The following is an 18,821-nucleotide window of genomic DNA, read 5'->3' as shown; positions in this document are numbered from 1 at the left end:
AAGGTTAAAAGATAAAAGCAATAAAATGATTTATATCTACAATAAGTAGTTAAGGGATACACGAAACAAAAAGACGTAAAATACAAAGTCAAATATGCTAAGCATTGGTAAAAATGCAGGGTTGTTAGAATACGTTCAAACTTAAGAGATCATCAACTTAAAAAATCATATATATATATATATACATATATATATGTAGATAGATAGATAGATATCTATTTGGTGACCACAAACCAAAAATCTATAATAGATACACAAAAAAGAGAAAGGAATCCAAACATAACACTAAAGATAGTTACCAAGTCACAAGGGAAGAGAGCATAAAAAGAAGAAAGCAACAAAAAAGAACTACAAAACAACCAGAAAACAATTAACAAAATGGGAATAAGTACATAACTAATCAAAAGACATAGAGTGGCTGAATGAAAAAAAAACAAAAAACAAAAAAACCCCACAAAAACAAGAGCCATATATATGCTGCCAGCAAGAGACGCACTTCAGATCTAAAGACACACACAGACTGAAAGGGACAAAGAAGGACATTACAAAATGATAAAGAGATCAATCCAAAAAGAAGATATAACAATTGAATCTATGCATCCAATATAAAATCCCCTAAATATATAAAGCAAATATTGACAAATTTAAAGGGAGGAATTGAGAGCAACACAATAATAGTAGGGAACTTAAATACCCCTCTTACATCAATGGACAGATCATCCAAACAGAAAATCCATAAGGAAAGATTCACCTTAAATGAAACATTAGATCAGATGGGCTTCAGGAAAGATCACATGCTAGGCCACAAAAACAAGTCTCAGTAAATTTAAGATTGAAATCATATCAAGCATCTTTTCCAACCACAAGGATATGAGACTACAAATCAACTACAAGAGAAAAAAACTGCAAAAATCACAAACATGTGGCAACTAAACAAGATGCTACTAAACAACCAATGGGTCACTAAAGAAACCAAAGAGGAAATTTTAAAATATCTGAATACACACGAAAACAAAAACACAACAATCCAAAATCTGAGACACAGCAAAAGCAGTTCTAAGAGGGAAGTTTATAGTGATGCAAGCCTTCCTCAAGAAATAAGAAAAATCTCAAATAAACAACCTAACTTTATACTAGAGGAACTAGAAAAAGAAAAAAACAAAACCAAGGTTAGTAGAAGGAAAGAGATTATAAAGATCAGAGCAGAAACAAATGAAATAGAGACTAAAAAAATAGAAAAAAATCAATAAAAGTAAGGGCTAGTTCTTTGAAAAGATAAACAAAATTTATAAAATTTTAGCCAGACTCATCAAGAAAAAAAGAGAGAGGTTCCAAATAAATAAAGTCATAAATAAGTGAGGAAAAGTTACAACCAACACCACAGAAATACAAAGGATCATAAGAGATTACCACAATTATACACCAATAAAATGGACAATCTAGAAGAAATGGATAAATTCCTAGAAATGTACAATCTCCCAAGACTGAATCAGGAAGAAATAGGAAATCTAAACAGACTGATTACCATTAATGAAATCAATCAGTAAAAAAACAAAAAACAAACAAAAAAACTTTCAACAAACAAAGTTCCAGGACCAGACAACTTCCCAGGTGAATTCTACCATTTACAGAAGAGCCAATCCTTCTCAAACTATTCCAAATTTGAATAGGAAGGAATGCCTCCGAACTCATTCTGTGATGCCAGAATCACCCAATCACTCAGATACCAAAACCAGACAAAGACACCACACACACACACACACACACAATTACAGGCCAACATCAAGAATGAATATTGCAAAAATCCTCAATAAAATATTAGCACAAACTGAATTCATCAATACATTAAGAGACATACACCATGATCCATGGGATTTATCCCTGGGATACAAGAATAGTTCAGTATCCACAAATCAGTCAATGTGATACACCATGTTAACAAATTGAAGAATCAAAATCATATGATTATTTCAGTAGAGGCAGAAAAAGCTTTTGAAAAATTTAATAATCATTTTTGATAAAAAAAAAAAAACTCTTGGGTCTTCCCTGGTGGTGCAGTGGTTAAGAATCCGCCTGCCAAGGCAGGGATCATGGGTTTGAGCCCTGGTCCAGGAAGATCCCACGTGTCGTGGGGCAACTAAGCCCATGCGCCACAACTACTGAGCCTGTGCTCTAGAGCCCATGAGCCACAACTACTGAGTCCTTGTGCCATAACTACTAAAGCCTGTGCACCTAGAGCCAGTGCTCCACAACAAGAGAAGCCACCGCAATGAGAAGCCCACACACCACAATGAAGAGTAGCCCCCGCTCACTGCAACTAGAGAAAGCCCGCATGTAGCAACGAAGACCCAACGCAGCCAAAAATAAATAAATAAAATAAATAAAAATTAAAAAAAAAAAACTCTCAACAAAGTGGGTATAGAGAGAACATACATCAACATATATATGGCAAGCCCACAGCTAACACCATACTCAACACTGAAAAGCTGAAAGCATTTCCTCTAAGATTAGAAACAAGACAAGAATATTCACTCTCACACTTTCATTCAACATAGAACTGGAAGTCCAAGCCACAGAAATCAGACAAGAAAAGAAATAAAAGTAATGCAAATTGGAAAAGAATAAGTAAAACTATAACTGTTTGCAGAGGACATGATACTATATACAGAAAAATCCTAAAGATGCCAACAAAAACCTACTAGAACTCATACAATAAATTTGGTAAAGTTACAGGATACAAAACTAAACTACAGAAATTTCTTGCATTTCTATACACTTAACAACAAACTATTAGAAAGAGAAATTAAGAAAACAATCCCATTTACAAGTGCATTGAAAAAAAAAAATACCTAGGAATAAATCTAACCAAGGAGGTAAAAGACTTGTATTCCAAAACCCAGAAGACATTGATGAAAGAAATTGAAGATGACACAAACAAATGGAAAGACACAACATGCTCATGTCTCAGAAGAATAAATATGATTAAAATGGCCATGTTCCCCATGGCAATCTACAGAATCATTGCAATTCATATCAAAATACCAATGGCATTTCACATATCTAGAAACAAATAATTCTAAAATTCGTATGGAAACCAAAGAAACCCTGAATAGTCTAAACAATCTTGAGAAAGAAGAACAAAGCTGGAAGCATATCATGCTCCCTGATTTCAAACTATATTACAGAACTACAGTCATCAAAACAGTATGGTACTGATGCAAAAACAGACACATAGATCAATGGAACAGAGTAGGGAGGCCAGAAATGAACCCACACTTCTATGATCAATTAATCTATGACAAAGGTGGCAAGAATATAAAATGGGTAAAAGATAGCCTCTTTGATAAATGGTGTTGGGAAAACTGGATACCTACAGGCAAAAGAATCAAACTGGACTACTCTTTCACACCATATACAAAAATAAATTCAAAATGGATTAAAGACCTAAACTTAAGTCCTGAAACTGTAAAACTCCTAGAAGAAAACATAGGCAGTACATTCTTTGACATTGGTCTTAGCAGTATTTTTTTAGATCTGTCTCCTCAGGCAAGGGAAACAAAAGCAAAAATAAATATATGGGAATACATCAAACTAAAAAGCTTTTGTGCAGTGAAGAAAAGTATCAACAAAATGAGAAGGCAGTCTGCTGAATGGAAGAATATATTTGCAAATGGTATATCTGATAAGGGGTTAATATCCAAAATATGCAAAGAACTCATACAACTCCACATCAAAAAAAAACCTGGTTAAAAAATGGGTAGCAGACCTGAATAGACATTTTTTTATCCCAAAGAAGACATACAGATGGCCAACAGACACATGAAAAGATGCTGAACATCACTCATTATCAGGGAAGTGCAAATCAAAACCACGGTGAGATATCAGTACACATCTCTCAGAATCGCTATTATCAAAAAGTCCACAAATAACAAGTGCTGGCAAGGATGTGCAAAAAAATGAACCCTCATGCACTGAACAGCCACTATGGAAAACAGTATGGAGCTTTTTCAAAAAATTAAAAATAGAACTACCATATGGTCCAGCAGTTCCACTTCTGGGTATTTATCTGAAGAAAACAAAAACACTAATTTGAAAAGGTATATGCACCCCTATATTCATTGCAGCATTATTTACAATCACTAAGATATGGAAGCAACCTAAGTGTACATCAGTAGATGAATGGATAAAGAAGATGTGCTATAAATATACAATGAAATATTATTTAGTCATAAAAAATGAAATCTTGCCATCTGTGAAAACGTCGATGGACATAGAGGGTATTATGCTGAGTGAAATAAGTCAGACAGAGAAAGACAAATGTTGTACTATATGGTTTCACTTATATGTGGAATCTAAAACAACAAATGAATAAACATAACAAAACAGACTCAGCAGCACAGAGAACAAATGGGTAGTTGGTGGAGGGGAGGAAGGAAGGGGAACGAAAAGAAAAAAAAGGTAACCATGTGAGACAATGAATGCTGATTAGCTTGATTTTGGTGATCATTTCACAAAATATATTTATCTGAAACCATCACATTTTACACCTTAAGTATATACATTTTTTGCCAGTTATACCTCAATAAAGCTGGAAAAACATTTGAAAAGGAGACATAACAACAAAATGTTAACTGTAAAACAATCCTGATTTGATTAGCTCAATTATAAAAACAATAATAATAATATGACTTTCTATCTCATTACGAAAAAATGAATGTGGGGTAGATGATAGATGATACCAAGAGACTGTTATTACTCTTGTGTGATACTGACATTGTGGTTATACACGAAAACTCTTATTTTCATCAGAGAAGCATTCTCGTGATAGAGTGATAGGATAACATAGGTTTTATGACTTGACTCAAGCATGTTGGCACCAAAAGCAAAGGCTATAGAGAAATAAGCAGAAGGAGGATAGAAATATTGTGATGCCTGTTGTATCTGGGTGATGACTATATAGGACACATTATATCATTTCTCTTGTTTTGTGTGAGTTTGCAAATTTTTGTGATAACAACTGATTTTTAAAAATGTAGATAAAAAGTTTGAAGACACAGAGATGGAAATTAAATCCAATGTTGTGTGGTTGTACTAAGTCTATGTCTGACCAAATGTCTCCATGAGAGCATGTTATCAAGCATCACTTAAATTGTCTATTTAAAAAGTAAAAGAAATGCCCCATTCCTTTTTTAGTAAAATAGTTTTATTGAGATTTAATTTACCAACCATAAGCTTCACTCATTTTAAGTATACAATTCAATGATTTTAGTAAATACATAGAGTTGTAATCTAATTTTAGAACATTATTTTCTACCCAAAAAGATCCCTGCTGCCCATTTGCAGCCAATTCCAATTCCAGCTCCGGGAAACTACAAATCTACTACCTGTCTCTGCAGATTTTCATTTTCTGCATATTTCATTTAAGTCCAATCCTGCAGTATATGGCTTTGTATCTGCCTTCTTTCATTTAGCGTAATCTTTCGAGGTTCTTTCATGTCGTAACACGTGTCAGTGTTTCACTCTTTTGTATTGCCGAATAGTATGTATGTATATTCACATTTTGTTTATCCATCCACTAAACAATGGTCCTTTGGATTACTTCAGCTTTTTGGCTGTTATGAATAATCCTGCTATGAACGTTTGTGAACAAGTCTTTGAGTGAACATAGGTTTTCCTTTGTCTAGGGTAGATACCTGGGAGTGGAGCTTTTGGGACCTTACAGTAAACTGAAGTTTTAACATTTTAAGTAGCTGCCAAACTGTTTTCCAAAGTGGCTGCACCATTTTACATTCCTATCAACAATGTATGAAGGTTCCAGTTTCTTCTCCACATCCTCACAAGCCCTTGCTATTGCTTGTGTGTTTTGTTGTTTTTTTTTTTAAGATGGAAGTCAGCATTTTTTTTTTTTAAGATTTAATTCTTTTTTAATTATTTATTTATTTATTTATTTATGACTGTGTTGGGTCTTTGTTTCTGTGCGAGGGCTTTCTCTAGTTATGGCAAGCGGGGGCCACTCTTCATCGCGGTGCACGGGCCTCTCACTATCGCGGCCTCTCTTGTTGAGGAGCACAGCCTCCAGACGCGCAGGCTCAGTAATTGTGGCTCACGGGCCCAGTTGCTCCGTGGCATGTGGTATCTTCCCAGACCAGGGCTCGAACCCGTGTGCCCTGCCTTGGCAGGCAGATTCTCAACCACTGCGCCACCAGGGAAGCCCTTGCTTGTGTTTTTTATTATAGCCATCCTAGTGGGTATGAAGTAGTATCTCACTGTGGTTTTAATTTGTATTACCCTAGTGGCTAATGATACTTGAGCATCTTTCCATGTGCTTATCAGTCATTTGTATATCTTCTTTAGTGATATAACTGCTTCAACCTTTTGTAAATTCTGAGAAAAAGAAATTTATATGAATAGTGCTTTTTTCTGTTCATATATATATAATCTTAAAGTTCTGTATCAATAGGTGGAATGAGCCATAGAATATGAATTATACACAAGGCCCTATGATTCCGAATGACTACTTTAACTCATATCTAAGAAGCTTTTCTTTTCTTCTGCAGACCCAGCGAACTCAGCCCCGTCCATACTGGATGGGTTTGATCATCGCAAAGCCATGGCGGGGCAACGTGTGGAGTTGCCTTGCAAAGCGCTCGGCCACCCCGAGCCAGATTACCGCTGGCTGAAGGACAACATGCCCCTGGAACTTTCTGGAAGGTTCCAGAAGACCGTGACTGGGCTGCTTATTGAGAATGCACGCCCCTCAGACTCAGGCAGCTATGTGTGTGAAGTGTCCAACAGATATGGAACTGCTAAGGTGATAGGCCGCCTGTACGTGAAACGTAAGTTGGATGGTAACTTGCAGTGGTGATGGTGGAGCTCTTGTTACAAGCCGACCTCCGGGCTTTCTCTTTAGCCCCCACGAATCCTCACAGCAGCCCTGCTGAGACCCACAGTAGCCCCATTTTACAGACAAGGAAATTGAGGCTCCAACTTCTCAAGGTTACACAGCTGGAGAGTCGGGAGCCACAGAATATATTTCCAAGATAACATTACCTAGCTGTTGAATTCAGAATGGTCAGCCTGTCTGCAAGTCAGTGGAGGGAGAGGGGTAGGGTGGTGCTGTCAGCAAAAGCAGTGGTGATCAGATCAAAGCAGTTGTCCTTGGCCTGTTTCCAGATGCTGCTTTAAATTTCTAAATGGGGCTATTATCAGCTCTATAGAGGGCTGTATATAAGGTTGTAATTATCCAAATATTGGACTTGGACTCAATATTATAGATAATTTAGGCCAAGTATGGTAGATATATCTCATCTCTAACTGATTTGTAGTGACTGATGTGAGGAAGATGTTGAGAAGGATGCCAAAGGTAGACTCGGAAGAAGGAGGGGTGTGATTGCAGGGGGAAGCGCTCTAACCTAGTTGAAAAGCCTTAATTTTGCTCATGCAGAAACCAAATCACAGTGAGTTACTCAAGATCACGTGGCCAGAAATGAGTGTCAGAACTCTGGTCAAAATATATGGCTCTCAGTTGCCAGTATGCTATCATACATATCTGTATACATACAAATTTGATGAACTGAACTGAACAAACTGAATACGAGTCTGACATTGAAAAGGGAGGCATTTTCTTACCCTGGCTTTTTTCCAGCCTTCTGCCTGTTTATGGAACTGCCTCTTCAGTGTCACCCTGGGTGTAGACAGCTTTAGCACAATACCAGCCCAAGTGAGTACATTTGAAATAAATATCCCAACGACTGCCTGGAATCAGCTGTCCAGACTGAGTCCTGCAAATGTCTTTCGAACATGCTTAGGCTGCGATTAGAAAGAAAAGGAGGGTAATGTCTGCACGGTTATATTTCGATGGCTGAAGAACCTTGTAGACGAAACAATGCAGCATTGGACAGCCAATGAGAATCACTCCAATATGCAGGCTCAACCCCACCTTTCGTGGCTCCCCAGTTTCTGTTGAATAAAGTTTATATCTTAGGATAGTATGGAAAGCATCTCAAGTAAAGCTGTACGGTCATACTTCTCATAGTTTTTCTTCAAACAACCCTACTCCTGTGAAATCTGACTTCTTCCTGTTCCCGTACAAACCTGTTCCTTCCCTAATTGCAAGTCACGCTGCCCCCTCCTCATGTAATGTAAGATGGTTTTCAAATACTTGAATGTCTAAAACTTCCCATCTTTCTAAGTCTAATGCAATGCCTCATTCTCAAAACATCCCCTGTTTCCCTCCTATTTCCTGCTCAAGGCTCAGAATATTTTATTGCTTTCTCTGTAAAGGCATTTACCACTGTCGACGTTTTAAAAGTTATTTGTGGAAAAGTCTTAATTCTGACTGTGCTTGTTTTCATCTTTGTACTCTGCCACGTCTGGAAAAGTTCCAGATATGTCTGTAATGCTCCCATCCTCCCTTCTGAGTATTCCCTTTGTTTGGTCTCTCTTCTCCAGGCGGAGAGGATGCTCCTGGGTTCCAAATTCCGAAACTTCTTCTGTTCTATCTCGTCTCTTTTCTTTTGGTGCCCTCTTTTATTTTATGGCTTCAAGTTCCTCCCCTCTGAAAACAGCCCTGAATTTGCATGCTCGGCCTCAGCCTCCTTGTTGAGTGTCAGGTGAGCAGCATGTCTCCCAATTTTATATCAGATGCTTAGCTGGCACTTCCAAAGAACAGTATCCCAAACTTCTCTCCACCATCTCTCTACCATTTACCAGCCTCTTGTTATTCTAGACATCTTTCAGCCTCGAACCCTCCAAATGCAAACTTTAAGTCCTGGATCCTCTTTAAGACTTTTCTTTTATGTCCAAGTCCTGCCAAGTCCTAGAGATCGTATCTCACTGTGTTTCTCAGCTGTGCTCTCCACCTCCACCCAGTCCTAGACCGAGTTTTGTTTTGTTTTTTAAATTAATTTTCATTGGAGTATAGTTGCTTTACAATGTTGTGTAAAGTGAATCAGCTATACGTATACATATAGCCCCTCATTTTTGGACTTCCTTCCCATTTAGGTCACCACAGAGCATTGAGTAGAGTTCCCTGTGCTATGCAGTAGGTTCTCATTACTAGATCGAGTTTTAATTGCACCTCAACGAGACATCTGCAATGCCCCTTTGCTGACCAGTTTCCCCACTGTCATCTGCCCAACACAATATGATCGATGGATTCTCCTAAAAATGTGTTTGTCTATAGCACTTACTTGCTAAAAATTCTAGAAAGCTTTCTTTAGCTCCCTCTGATTTAATTCCAAAATCTCGAGGTCTTTTGTGATCTTGTCCCAGACTGCCTGTGTAATTTTTCTCCCACTGTTCTCGTTCAGAGACCTTGTGTTGCATCCAAACTGATCCAAAACTCTTCCTGAGACCTGGCAGTGCCTCATGCTCTAATTCCTGCAGTTCCCACTCTTCACGAGGCCCTCTCTTCATCCCAGCTGGCCTCAGTCCTATTCATCCTTGATGTCTGAGGACATTCTATCGATCCTCTTCCACATAGTGTACATCTCTAATGGACGCTTGGGGTTACTATCTTCCTTCTTGTATTTGTCTTATCCATCTGGAAGACTGAATTCCTTAAAGAGTTCACAATGTGGTGACACAAGAAGTCAGTAATAACTGGGGTAAACAACTGGTTTTTGCCATTTACCTGTTGAATGGATTTGGTTAAATTAATTGATCTCTCTGAATAATCGTTTCTTCTTCTGTAAAATGGAGATGATAACACAAAACTTGCAGGACTGGGGGAAGACTGACTTAACTAATGTTCAAAAGATATTTGGTAGCTTTATGGCACATGCTAGTGGCACCACAAATGTTATTCATGTTTGTCTCACCTGTGAGTTTAACCCCATCCTTGGCATATAGTAGATGTTCAATAAATGCTTACGGCATTCAATTGGGTTTGCTGAATGAAAACATAGGAAGTCAAAGATGAGAGTTACCACCTTTCCAAAGAAGTTAGCCTCATTTTAAAGAAAAAAACCCTGTTTCATGGTCACGAATCCTAATATCTACCTGCTTTCTTACAGCCGTGTGTTACTGCCCCTGGTTAAGCCACATAGGGGAGGGGAGTGAGTATGGCCCAGAGCAAACCCATCTGTGCCACGCTGGGAGGCGGCAAACAGGATTTAAATATTCAAATATTTCTGTCCTTGCTGGCAACCAGCACATTGCATTTCTTACCGTCAGTGCGTTAACACTCACATTTACTCAGTGAGAAAGCAATCTGAGCCACGTCAGTCTATTTGCTATACAGTGAAAGAAGCCCAGAGCAAAAAAAAAACGAATAGCAATGAGGGTGTTCCCAAACAAAATGGCACACCATGAAATAATACTGAAAGAAGAAGATATGGAGTGCATTCTTTTTTTAAGGTCCTTTTCTTTTTCTTTTTGCAATGTCATTCCCTACAAAAGCAATAGGAAGATAACAGTCTTAAGAAATTTACTTCAACAGAAAATCTGTACACATTATCACTTACGGCAATTGTACATGGTAAATTAACTGTAAAAAAAAATGTTCTTTCTAAATCCCTCTGCTGCCTTAACTCTTGGAGTATTATAGGTAGAAGGCCTACCTAGTGCTATTTACAAGTCCCAAATTAAGACTGTGTAACTTTCGTAAAACCTATTAACTTATCAGCTCAGTTTCATATCTTTGACCATTCAGTGCCCTGTATGAGGAAAAAACCCACCTTGACATACTGACAAATGGGCGAAAAGTGCTTGCGAAGATGCCTTTGCCTGTCAAAAGTCCATCCTGTTGTTGCAATGATCTCTACACGTGTGATGTTTTTTTACCTTCTTTTTTTTCTCTTCCCCAAAACTCCAGAGCCACTGAAAGCTACTATCAGCCCCAGGAAAGTTAAAGGCAGTGTGGGCAGCCAGGTTTCCTTGTCCTGCAGCGTGACAGGAAGTGAGGACCAGGAACTCTCCTGGTACCGAAACGGTGAAGTCGTCAACCCTGGAAAAAATGTGAGGATCACAGGGATCAACCACGAAAACCTTATAATGGATCACATGGTCCGAAGTGACGGGGGCGCGTACCAGTGCTTTGTGCGCAAGGACAGGCTGTCCGCTCAAGACTATGTGCAGGTGGTCCTTGAAGGTCAGTGGGCCTCGTTACAGGGTTCAGCGAAAAAAGAGCCCAAACCCAGAGCACTCGAGAGCAAGAGTGAAGGGTGAAACACTGCTCATAACTCGCAGTTTTAAGGTTTCTGTCTATCTGACCAGCTAATAATTCCACCCTAGTTTCTCAAGCTCAACTGGGCAAAGAAAAGAATAAGTTCTGGTGAAATGAACATTGTCTATGGTAGAAGTAACATAAGTAACGTGATTTAACTTTTTAAGTAACATAAATGTTGCCCACTCATGTGTTTAAAGTTACTTGTCAAGATATAGACCTTAGAAACTTGAGATTTATGGTTTGGTTGACAATTCATTGTCCTCTAGACCAGGGTTTCTCAGGAGTGCTTGCTTTGGAAGGCAGCTTTCTGCACTGTAGGATGTTGAGCTGCCTCCCCTCACTAGATGCTAACAGCGCCTTCCTCCAGTGTGACAAACAAAAATGTCTCTAGACATTGCCAAGTGTCCCCCGGAGGGGAAAATAGCTCCCCCAAAATTGATAAGCACAACTTTGGAGGCAACGTTCAGAGCAACATTTCAATGTAGTGCTTGGTGGAGTGAAAAAATGGCTTCTGGTTTGAGGGGTTGTCTATTTGGGTCCATAGAGTCACAGATTTAGGTGAATGGAATTTTTGAAGAATTACCTTGTGTTATCATAATAGGTTTTAGGTATGTTACGTTGTTTTCTTTTCTTAACTGCCTGCTGCCTACTTACACCTTCAAGCTTATCAATCAGCCAGGGAAAGAAGCTATCAAGGTAACAGTCAAGCGAGAGACATATGTTTATCAACAGATAATTGAACTAGCTTTTATCTGTGTATTTGCATGTCTTGTTGGAAATTGTGCCTTTTTATATAATTTAAAATTCATCTGTTATCAACTGATTAAAATAACTGCATGAGTTTCATATAGCCTAAGGGAGGAAAAAAGAAAATCCATTTATATATGAAAATAAGTTTAAATATCTCTTGATGCTAAGAGGATATGAAACAGGCTTAGAATGACATTCTTATTTTGATTCGAGCATTTCCTTGCAGACAGTGAGCATTTTAAAGCAGAGGCGAAATTAGCTGAAGGCACGGTACTCATATTAAAAGCCTGACACTGTGTTCCACATAATAATTAAGTGCAGACAGTAATCAATTTGCACAGAGCCAGTTTGCTAATGATGGTGCCCTGTAGTCCTCACATAGTCACTATTTTTAGATTCTTTGTAGAAAAGGGAGAGATTACCTGTCTAGGGCTGGTTACCTTGGCAACCATCTCCTGTGACGAAGAAAACCTAAAGAGCATATTGATAATCCATAATGATGTCGAAGGAGGTGAGGTTATCAGAGAGTGACAGCAAGAAAGATTTCAAAGACACTCAGGTCTTACTGGGAAAATAATGTCTGCTTTCATCTCCAAAAAAGCCTGTCGCTTGAATAAAAAGAGGGGGCAGAGGAGCCCATTGAGCCTACTTACGGATTTATTTGTTGCATGTCAGTTTCCATTTGGGACAAGAAGCTTCACTTTATTTTTTCTCGTCTGAAAGATGCTAATGCTAATGTCGCCAAAGAGAGCAGAAATAGAATTACAAATGCATAGCCAGTAACTGCCTTAAAATGGTGTCTAACTAGCATCCTTGTTACGACGTAACCTCCTGTGACAGCTATGGATTAACATGGATTATAAAAACTCACAATACCGTGAACTAAGAATGGCCATTGACAGAATGTAGAATCTTGGAATATTTCCTATGAGGACAAAGAAACTGGAATGGAAGTTTAAAGAAAATGGAATCTAATAATTATAGGTTCAAGATCAGACCAGAAAATGGAATCAAAAAGAAGAATAAGAACAAGTCCTATGTCTGGAAATGATGGAGCAGCAGGTATCAGACTAACCTGCAAGAAGATGAAAATTTTGAACTTTGGGAAAAGCGAAACTGTTTGCAGACACTGGGGAAACACCCAAAAGCAGGCAGAAAGAATTTCACCCTTGCAAGAAGGGGAAAACATTAGGTGATTTCTACACTAATACCACATTTCCCCTGAGGATATTTTCCAGTGCTGGTGGGGAGGGAAGGTGGGGAACCTAGAACACAAAAAGAAATGCAAAAACTACAGTCTTAATGAGATTGAAATGAATTTTTTTAACTTATTCTTTTCAACATTTAAAAAAACTATCAATATATTTGTCTATATATATCAAAAATAGTCTTTAAAAGTTAAGGCAAAATAAAGATATTTTCAATAAACAAAAGCTTTAAGAATGTTATGCCAGAAGACCTACCTGCACACTAAGAAATGGTAAATGAAGTCATTCAGGGTGAAGAAAATGACCTAAAATGGAAACTCAGATCTATAGCATGAGAGTACGAGAAATGACAAATATGTTAGTAAACATTTAGCAAAATTGTTTTCTCTCTTTTAATTTCTTTAAACAGCAATTGACAAATTAAACAACTACACAATTACAATATTGTGTTATAGAGTTTATAACAAATAGATAGAATAACACAATGGACAGAATATAAATTAAATTCTTTGAAATCATTTCTTTCAGAGTTCCTCCATTTCACATGAAGAATGATAATTTTAACTTTTAGTAGATGTGATTAAAATTATATGTACATATACATATGTATAAATTTGCATGTACACATTAATGTTAATATGTGTATAAATATATATGAAAATGGAAAGGCAAATATGGAATGAGAGAAAATATTTAACACAGACATTTATATATAATGTATACTATATATATACATATGTCTGACAAACATTATATGTAATTTATATGAGATATCTGACATATACACATGTAAAAGTAAACTTGTACTGACTTGTATATGTGTATGTATATACCTTGTATCCAGTATATATGTATATATTATATATATACTTGTATTCAGTAGACATAAAGAACTCCTACAAATCAATAACAAAGGCAAATAGTCTAACACAAAAATGGAAAAAAGATTTGAGCAGACATTTTAAGAAAGGAAATACACAAATGGCCAATAAGGACAGGGAAACAACATCACTTCCATGGTATTTGTCAAAAAGGCAAAACTTGTATCTAATCACCAGGAAATATCAAACTGAATTTGAGTAAGTGGCTACAAAGTAACTTCAAACATGTCAAAGTCAAGAAACGCAACAGAGACTGAGGAATGTTGCATATTAAAAGAGACTGAAGACAGATTCTAGGTCCATCCACCTCACTACAAATAACTCCATTTCGTTTCTTTTTATGGCTGAGTAAGATTCCATTGTATATATGTGCCACATCTTTCTCCATTCATCTGTCGATGGGCATTCAGGTTGCTTCCATGTCCTGGCTATTGTAAATAGTGCTGCAATGAACATTGTGGTACATGTCTTTTTGAATTATGGTTTTCTCAGGGTAAGGGCAGGAATAAAGGCATAGACATAGAGAATGGACTTGAGGACATGGCGGGGAGGGGGAAGCTGGGGTGAAGTGAGAGTGGCATCGACATATATACACTACCAAATGTAAAATAGTTCGCTAATGGTAAGCAGCAGCATAGCACAGGGAGATTGACTCAGTGCTTTGCGAACACCTAGAGGGGTGGGATAGGGAGGGCAGGAGGGAGACGCAAGAGGGAGGGGATATGGGAATATATGTATGCATATGGCTGATTCACTTTGTTGTACAACAGAAACTGACATAGTATTGTGAAGCAATTATACTCCAATAAAGATCTATTAAAACAAAAAGAGAGAGAGACTAAGGAACCACCACAAATAAATGTAAGGTGTGAAACTGATAGAACTTGGGAAAATAGCTGTAAGGGACGTTATTGGTCAATCGGCAGACTTTGCATTAGATAACAGTAAGGTTCCAAAGTTACATTTCCTTATTTTGCTGACTGTCCCGCGGTTATGACAGGTTACATGAGTGTGTAAAGAGGGCACACTCAAACATGGGTTTGAAGCCAAGAACAGGCAACAGTAATGCACGGTGATAGAAATCAGAACCTGATCAGCTGTGGTGGGTGAAGATTGATTGAAAGAACCCCTAGCAACTTTGTGGGGTGATGGAAATGGTTTTTATCTTGATCGTTTTGTGGTTACGCAGGTATATATATTTAACAAAATTCATTCTGTTTGTACGCTTAAGATCTATACATTTAACTGTAAGTAAATTTTATCTAAAAAATAAAAGTGTAACTGAAGAAAACTTTCCTAAATAGATTAAAAAAAAAGACTTGAGATTTCAGTGCTTAGTGTAAAAATCAGTGAAAAGAAATTCACAGCTAAACACATCCTGACAAATACGTTGAATTGTAAGGTCAAATAAAATAACCTGAACATTCCCAAGCACCAGCGACTGGTTACGTACGAAGAGTAAGGATCAGCATCACATGTAACTTCTCTGTAAATTAAATGTAGAGCATGTTGAAGTCACGTCTGCAGTGTTCTACGGGCAAAAGCGCAGGTTCTTTATTTTAATATTATGAAGTTACTTTTGTCATCTTTGATAGTAAAAGAAAGATGCTTGCAATCCAAGGACCTTGAAATATGCTACTTATGAATGCATCTGGGGAAAAAAAAAAAATACTTGAAGGCCTTCTCCAGCCTCAAAACATTGAGTTGGAATGAAGAAGTTAAGATTCAGGAATTTGCAAATGAAAAGATGGTAGAAGGCTCTAGGGAAGCAACCCAGCTCAGGCCACAGAAATAGGCTTCAGGGTTTTGTGGTGATGAATAACTCTTTCTTCAGGGATATTTGAAAATGTTAACACTTACCCTTCTGTGATGGAATTGCAAGATAGCTTCAGTTTTATTTCCAGTTTTTCTTTTGTTTATATATACTTTCAAATTTTTCAACAATGAATACATATAATTATTATAATTAAAATTAAAAACTAAAAAAAAAAACCTGTTAATCATTATCTTTCACTATGGTTAAACCCTTGAAATTAGCACCCCAAAAAATTTTTTTTGGTATCTCCTCCAGCAAGGTTTATTACCAGACTCAGAAATCCTGTTGCATGTGACCACAATTATGTCAAAATGACCTATCTACGCCTAGAAAAAAAAAGTGTCACAATGTTGATTTATAGTGCCTGCGGCTGGTAGACCCACTGGTAACTTTTCCTTTTGACTTTCATACATTTTTCTCTCTTTCTTTTCTTTAAAGGAAGCCTATATATATATATATATAAAGAAACATGTATTTGTGATTACTACCATATAACATGAGGGAGATAGTCAATATACGTGATAGAAAAATAATGGAATATGAAAATTTGATCTTTGTCAAAAATAGTGGAAATTGCTATGGAAACTTTCCTTAAGCTTAAGCTCCTTGTTTGTCTGGGACAGTCTTGAGTTGTGCCTGTTCTCCTGGTATCTGTTTTATTCTCAAAAGTATTCCAGGTTAGATGATAAATTAATGGCCACCCTACTTAAGATACTTATGGAATCTAAAATATGACATAAATGAACTTATCTGTGAAACAGAAACAGACTCACAGATGTAGAGAACAGACTTGTGGTTGCCAAGGGGGAGGGGGGTAGGGGAGGATGTAGTGGGAGTTTGGGGTCAGCAGATGCCAAATATAGAGAATGGATAAACAATACGGTCCTACTATAGAGCACAGGGAACTATATTCAGTATCTTACGATAAACCATAATGGAAAAGAATATGAAAATGAACCTATATATGTGTATAACTGAATCACTTCGCCTACAGCAGAAATTAACTAAATTAATTAATTAATTAAATTAATTAATTATAAATCAACTATACTTCAATAAAATAAATTTTAAAAAAAGAAAGAAAAGATACTTATGGAGATATTTAATAATACTGAAAGTGTCAAATTTATTTAGCTTCTACCATTATCAAGGCCTTCATGAAAATTCACATGCAGTTATTTGTCATTCAAACTATAAAACATGATTTCTTACGAGAAAATTATAAAGATGAGATAATCAATCTCTTAGTTCCTTTTTCCTCTGAACAATTCCCCAGTTGAGGGACTTCCCTGGTGGTCCAGTGGTAAAAATCCGCCTTCTAATGCAGGGGGACGTGGGTTCGATCCCTAGTAGGGGAACTAAGATCCCACATGCCATGGGGCAACTAAGCTCGCGTGCCACAACTACTGAGCCCACACGCCACAACTAGAGAGAAGCCCGCACACCGCAGTGAAAGATCCCACATGCCGCAACTAAGACCCAAAGCAGCCAAAAAATAAATAAGTTTAAAAAAATAAATAAAAAACGATTCCCCAGTTGAGCAATCCCTAATTAACTTGGGGGAAGTAGAAAGCTAAAGCGACCATTGGAAGTCTGTGGATTTCCTCTATGTTTATAACTTTGGGTGGGGATATACCAGTTTTGAATTATAAACTTCTTGGGAGATGACATTTTTTACCATGAACATCTGAGTTGCATTATCATTCTTCTTGTTACGACTTCATCAGGAAATATATAAGAAAATTATTAAAGCTTGCTAATGCTGTGTTTACTTACTTGGAAAATGAAATTTTGTCCTGATTGGAACTTAGCTTTATCAATAAAACCAGACTTTTGAGTCGTGTCTGAGAAGCACTACATCCACATCCTAATCATTAAATAGAAGTACTCGGAAGTTGTTTAATTATTTGTATGTGCCACTTCCTTCCGTGATTTGTCTTCCTGCAGATGGAACTCCCAAAATTATTTCTGCCTTTAGTGAAAAAGTGGTGAGTCCAGCAGAGCCTGTCTCCCTCATGTGCAACGTGAAGGGAACACCGTTGCCCACGATCACGTGGACCCTGGACGATGACCCCATCCTCAAGGGCGGCAGTCACCGCATCAGCCAGATGATCACGTCCGAGGGCAACGTGGTCAGCTACCTGAACATCTCCAGCTCTCAGGTCCGCGACGGGGGAGTCTACCGCTGCACTGCCAACAACTCGGCGGGAGTCGTCCTGTACCAGGCTCGAATAAACGTAAGAGGTGCTTGTCAAATCAGCTCCTCAAAAAACACACATAACTCATTGTAGTGGAGAAGAAGGTTTCTGCATGCACCGAGAGCCGAGTCTTGGAATGCCAAAAACGGATTAACTGTCGCTTCCCATGTCCTACCCTCTGCTTCCTACTCAGGAATGGCAGTGACTGGGTTACTGTTGGAGATGGCGTTTTGGTTTCTTTAGTCAGCGTGTTCTCTTGTTTTACTCTTAGACTTGTCCACTGGAGCTTTCCTTTCCTGGTTTATGCTGTGCATGCTCTTTCCTTCCTCCTCTTCCGTTCTGCTGTGTCCATGGTAACCCTTCACGTACCTGGTATTTAACTGACATTCACAGTGCAACATGGCATAACCTCCATCTTCATAACCTAGTGTACAGAGAGGGTTAAACAACTGAATGGCTACCAGAGTTTTCACCAAAAGAGCGTGACTGTTCAGTGCAGCTAGTTACCTTTTATTGATTAAATTGCCTTTTGTCCTATAATTCAAAACGTCTTAACAGAAGTAGTTGATAATTAAAGTATTTAACACTCACTCAATTCATTTGAAAGTAACAAAATTAAAAGGAAAAAAAAAAACCTTCTTGGTAGGAAATGCCAAATGCAGAAAAAAATGTGCTTAACTGAAACAGATGTCCTTACATGAAACTAATCTACATTTTTAACTCAAGGAAAAGTGTACCCATTTCCACACAGAAGATGTACCCTTAAATTATTTTCAAGAGTTTCTCTGTGTCTCTCCA

At 37.7% G+C, this 18,821-nt stretch overlaps 1 protein-coding gene across 1 annotated transcript in view; it reads left to right on the top strand.

The window, feature by feature from the left end:
• Window positions 1-18,821, top strand: part of DSCAM (DS cell adhesion molecule) — a 740,935-nt gene that overhangs the window by 431,602 nt on the left and 290,512 nt on the right. Inside the window, exons 6-8 of the mRNA XM_059920026.1 lie at window positions 6,558-6,836; window positions 10,817-11,092; window positions 17,773-18,069. Of these exons, the coding sequence (XP_059776009.1) occupies window positions 6,558-6,836; window positions 10,817-11,092; window positions 17,773-18,069 (852 nt within the window). The remainder of the gene's footprint in view (window positions 1-6,557; window positions 6,837-10,816; window positions 11,093-17,772; window positions 18,070-18,821) is intronic.

This window comes from Balaenoptera ricei, chromosome 4 (genome assembly GCF_028023285.1).
Source record: "Balaenoptera ricei isolate mBalRic1 chromosome 4, mBalRic1.hap2, whole genome shotgun sequence".
Classification (NCBI taxonomy): Eukaryota; Metazoa; Chordata; class Mammalia; order Artiodactyla; family Balaenopteridae; genus Balaenoptera; species Balaenoptera ricei.
The sequence above is the reverse complement of the archived record's forward strand: the minus strand, read 5'-3'. Positions and strand labels throughout refer to the sequence as shown.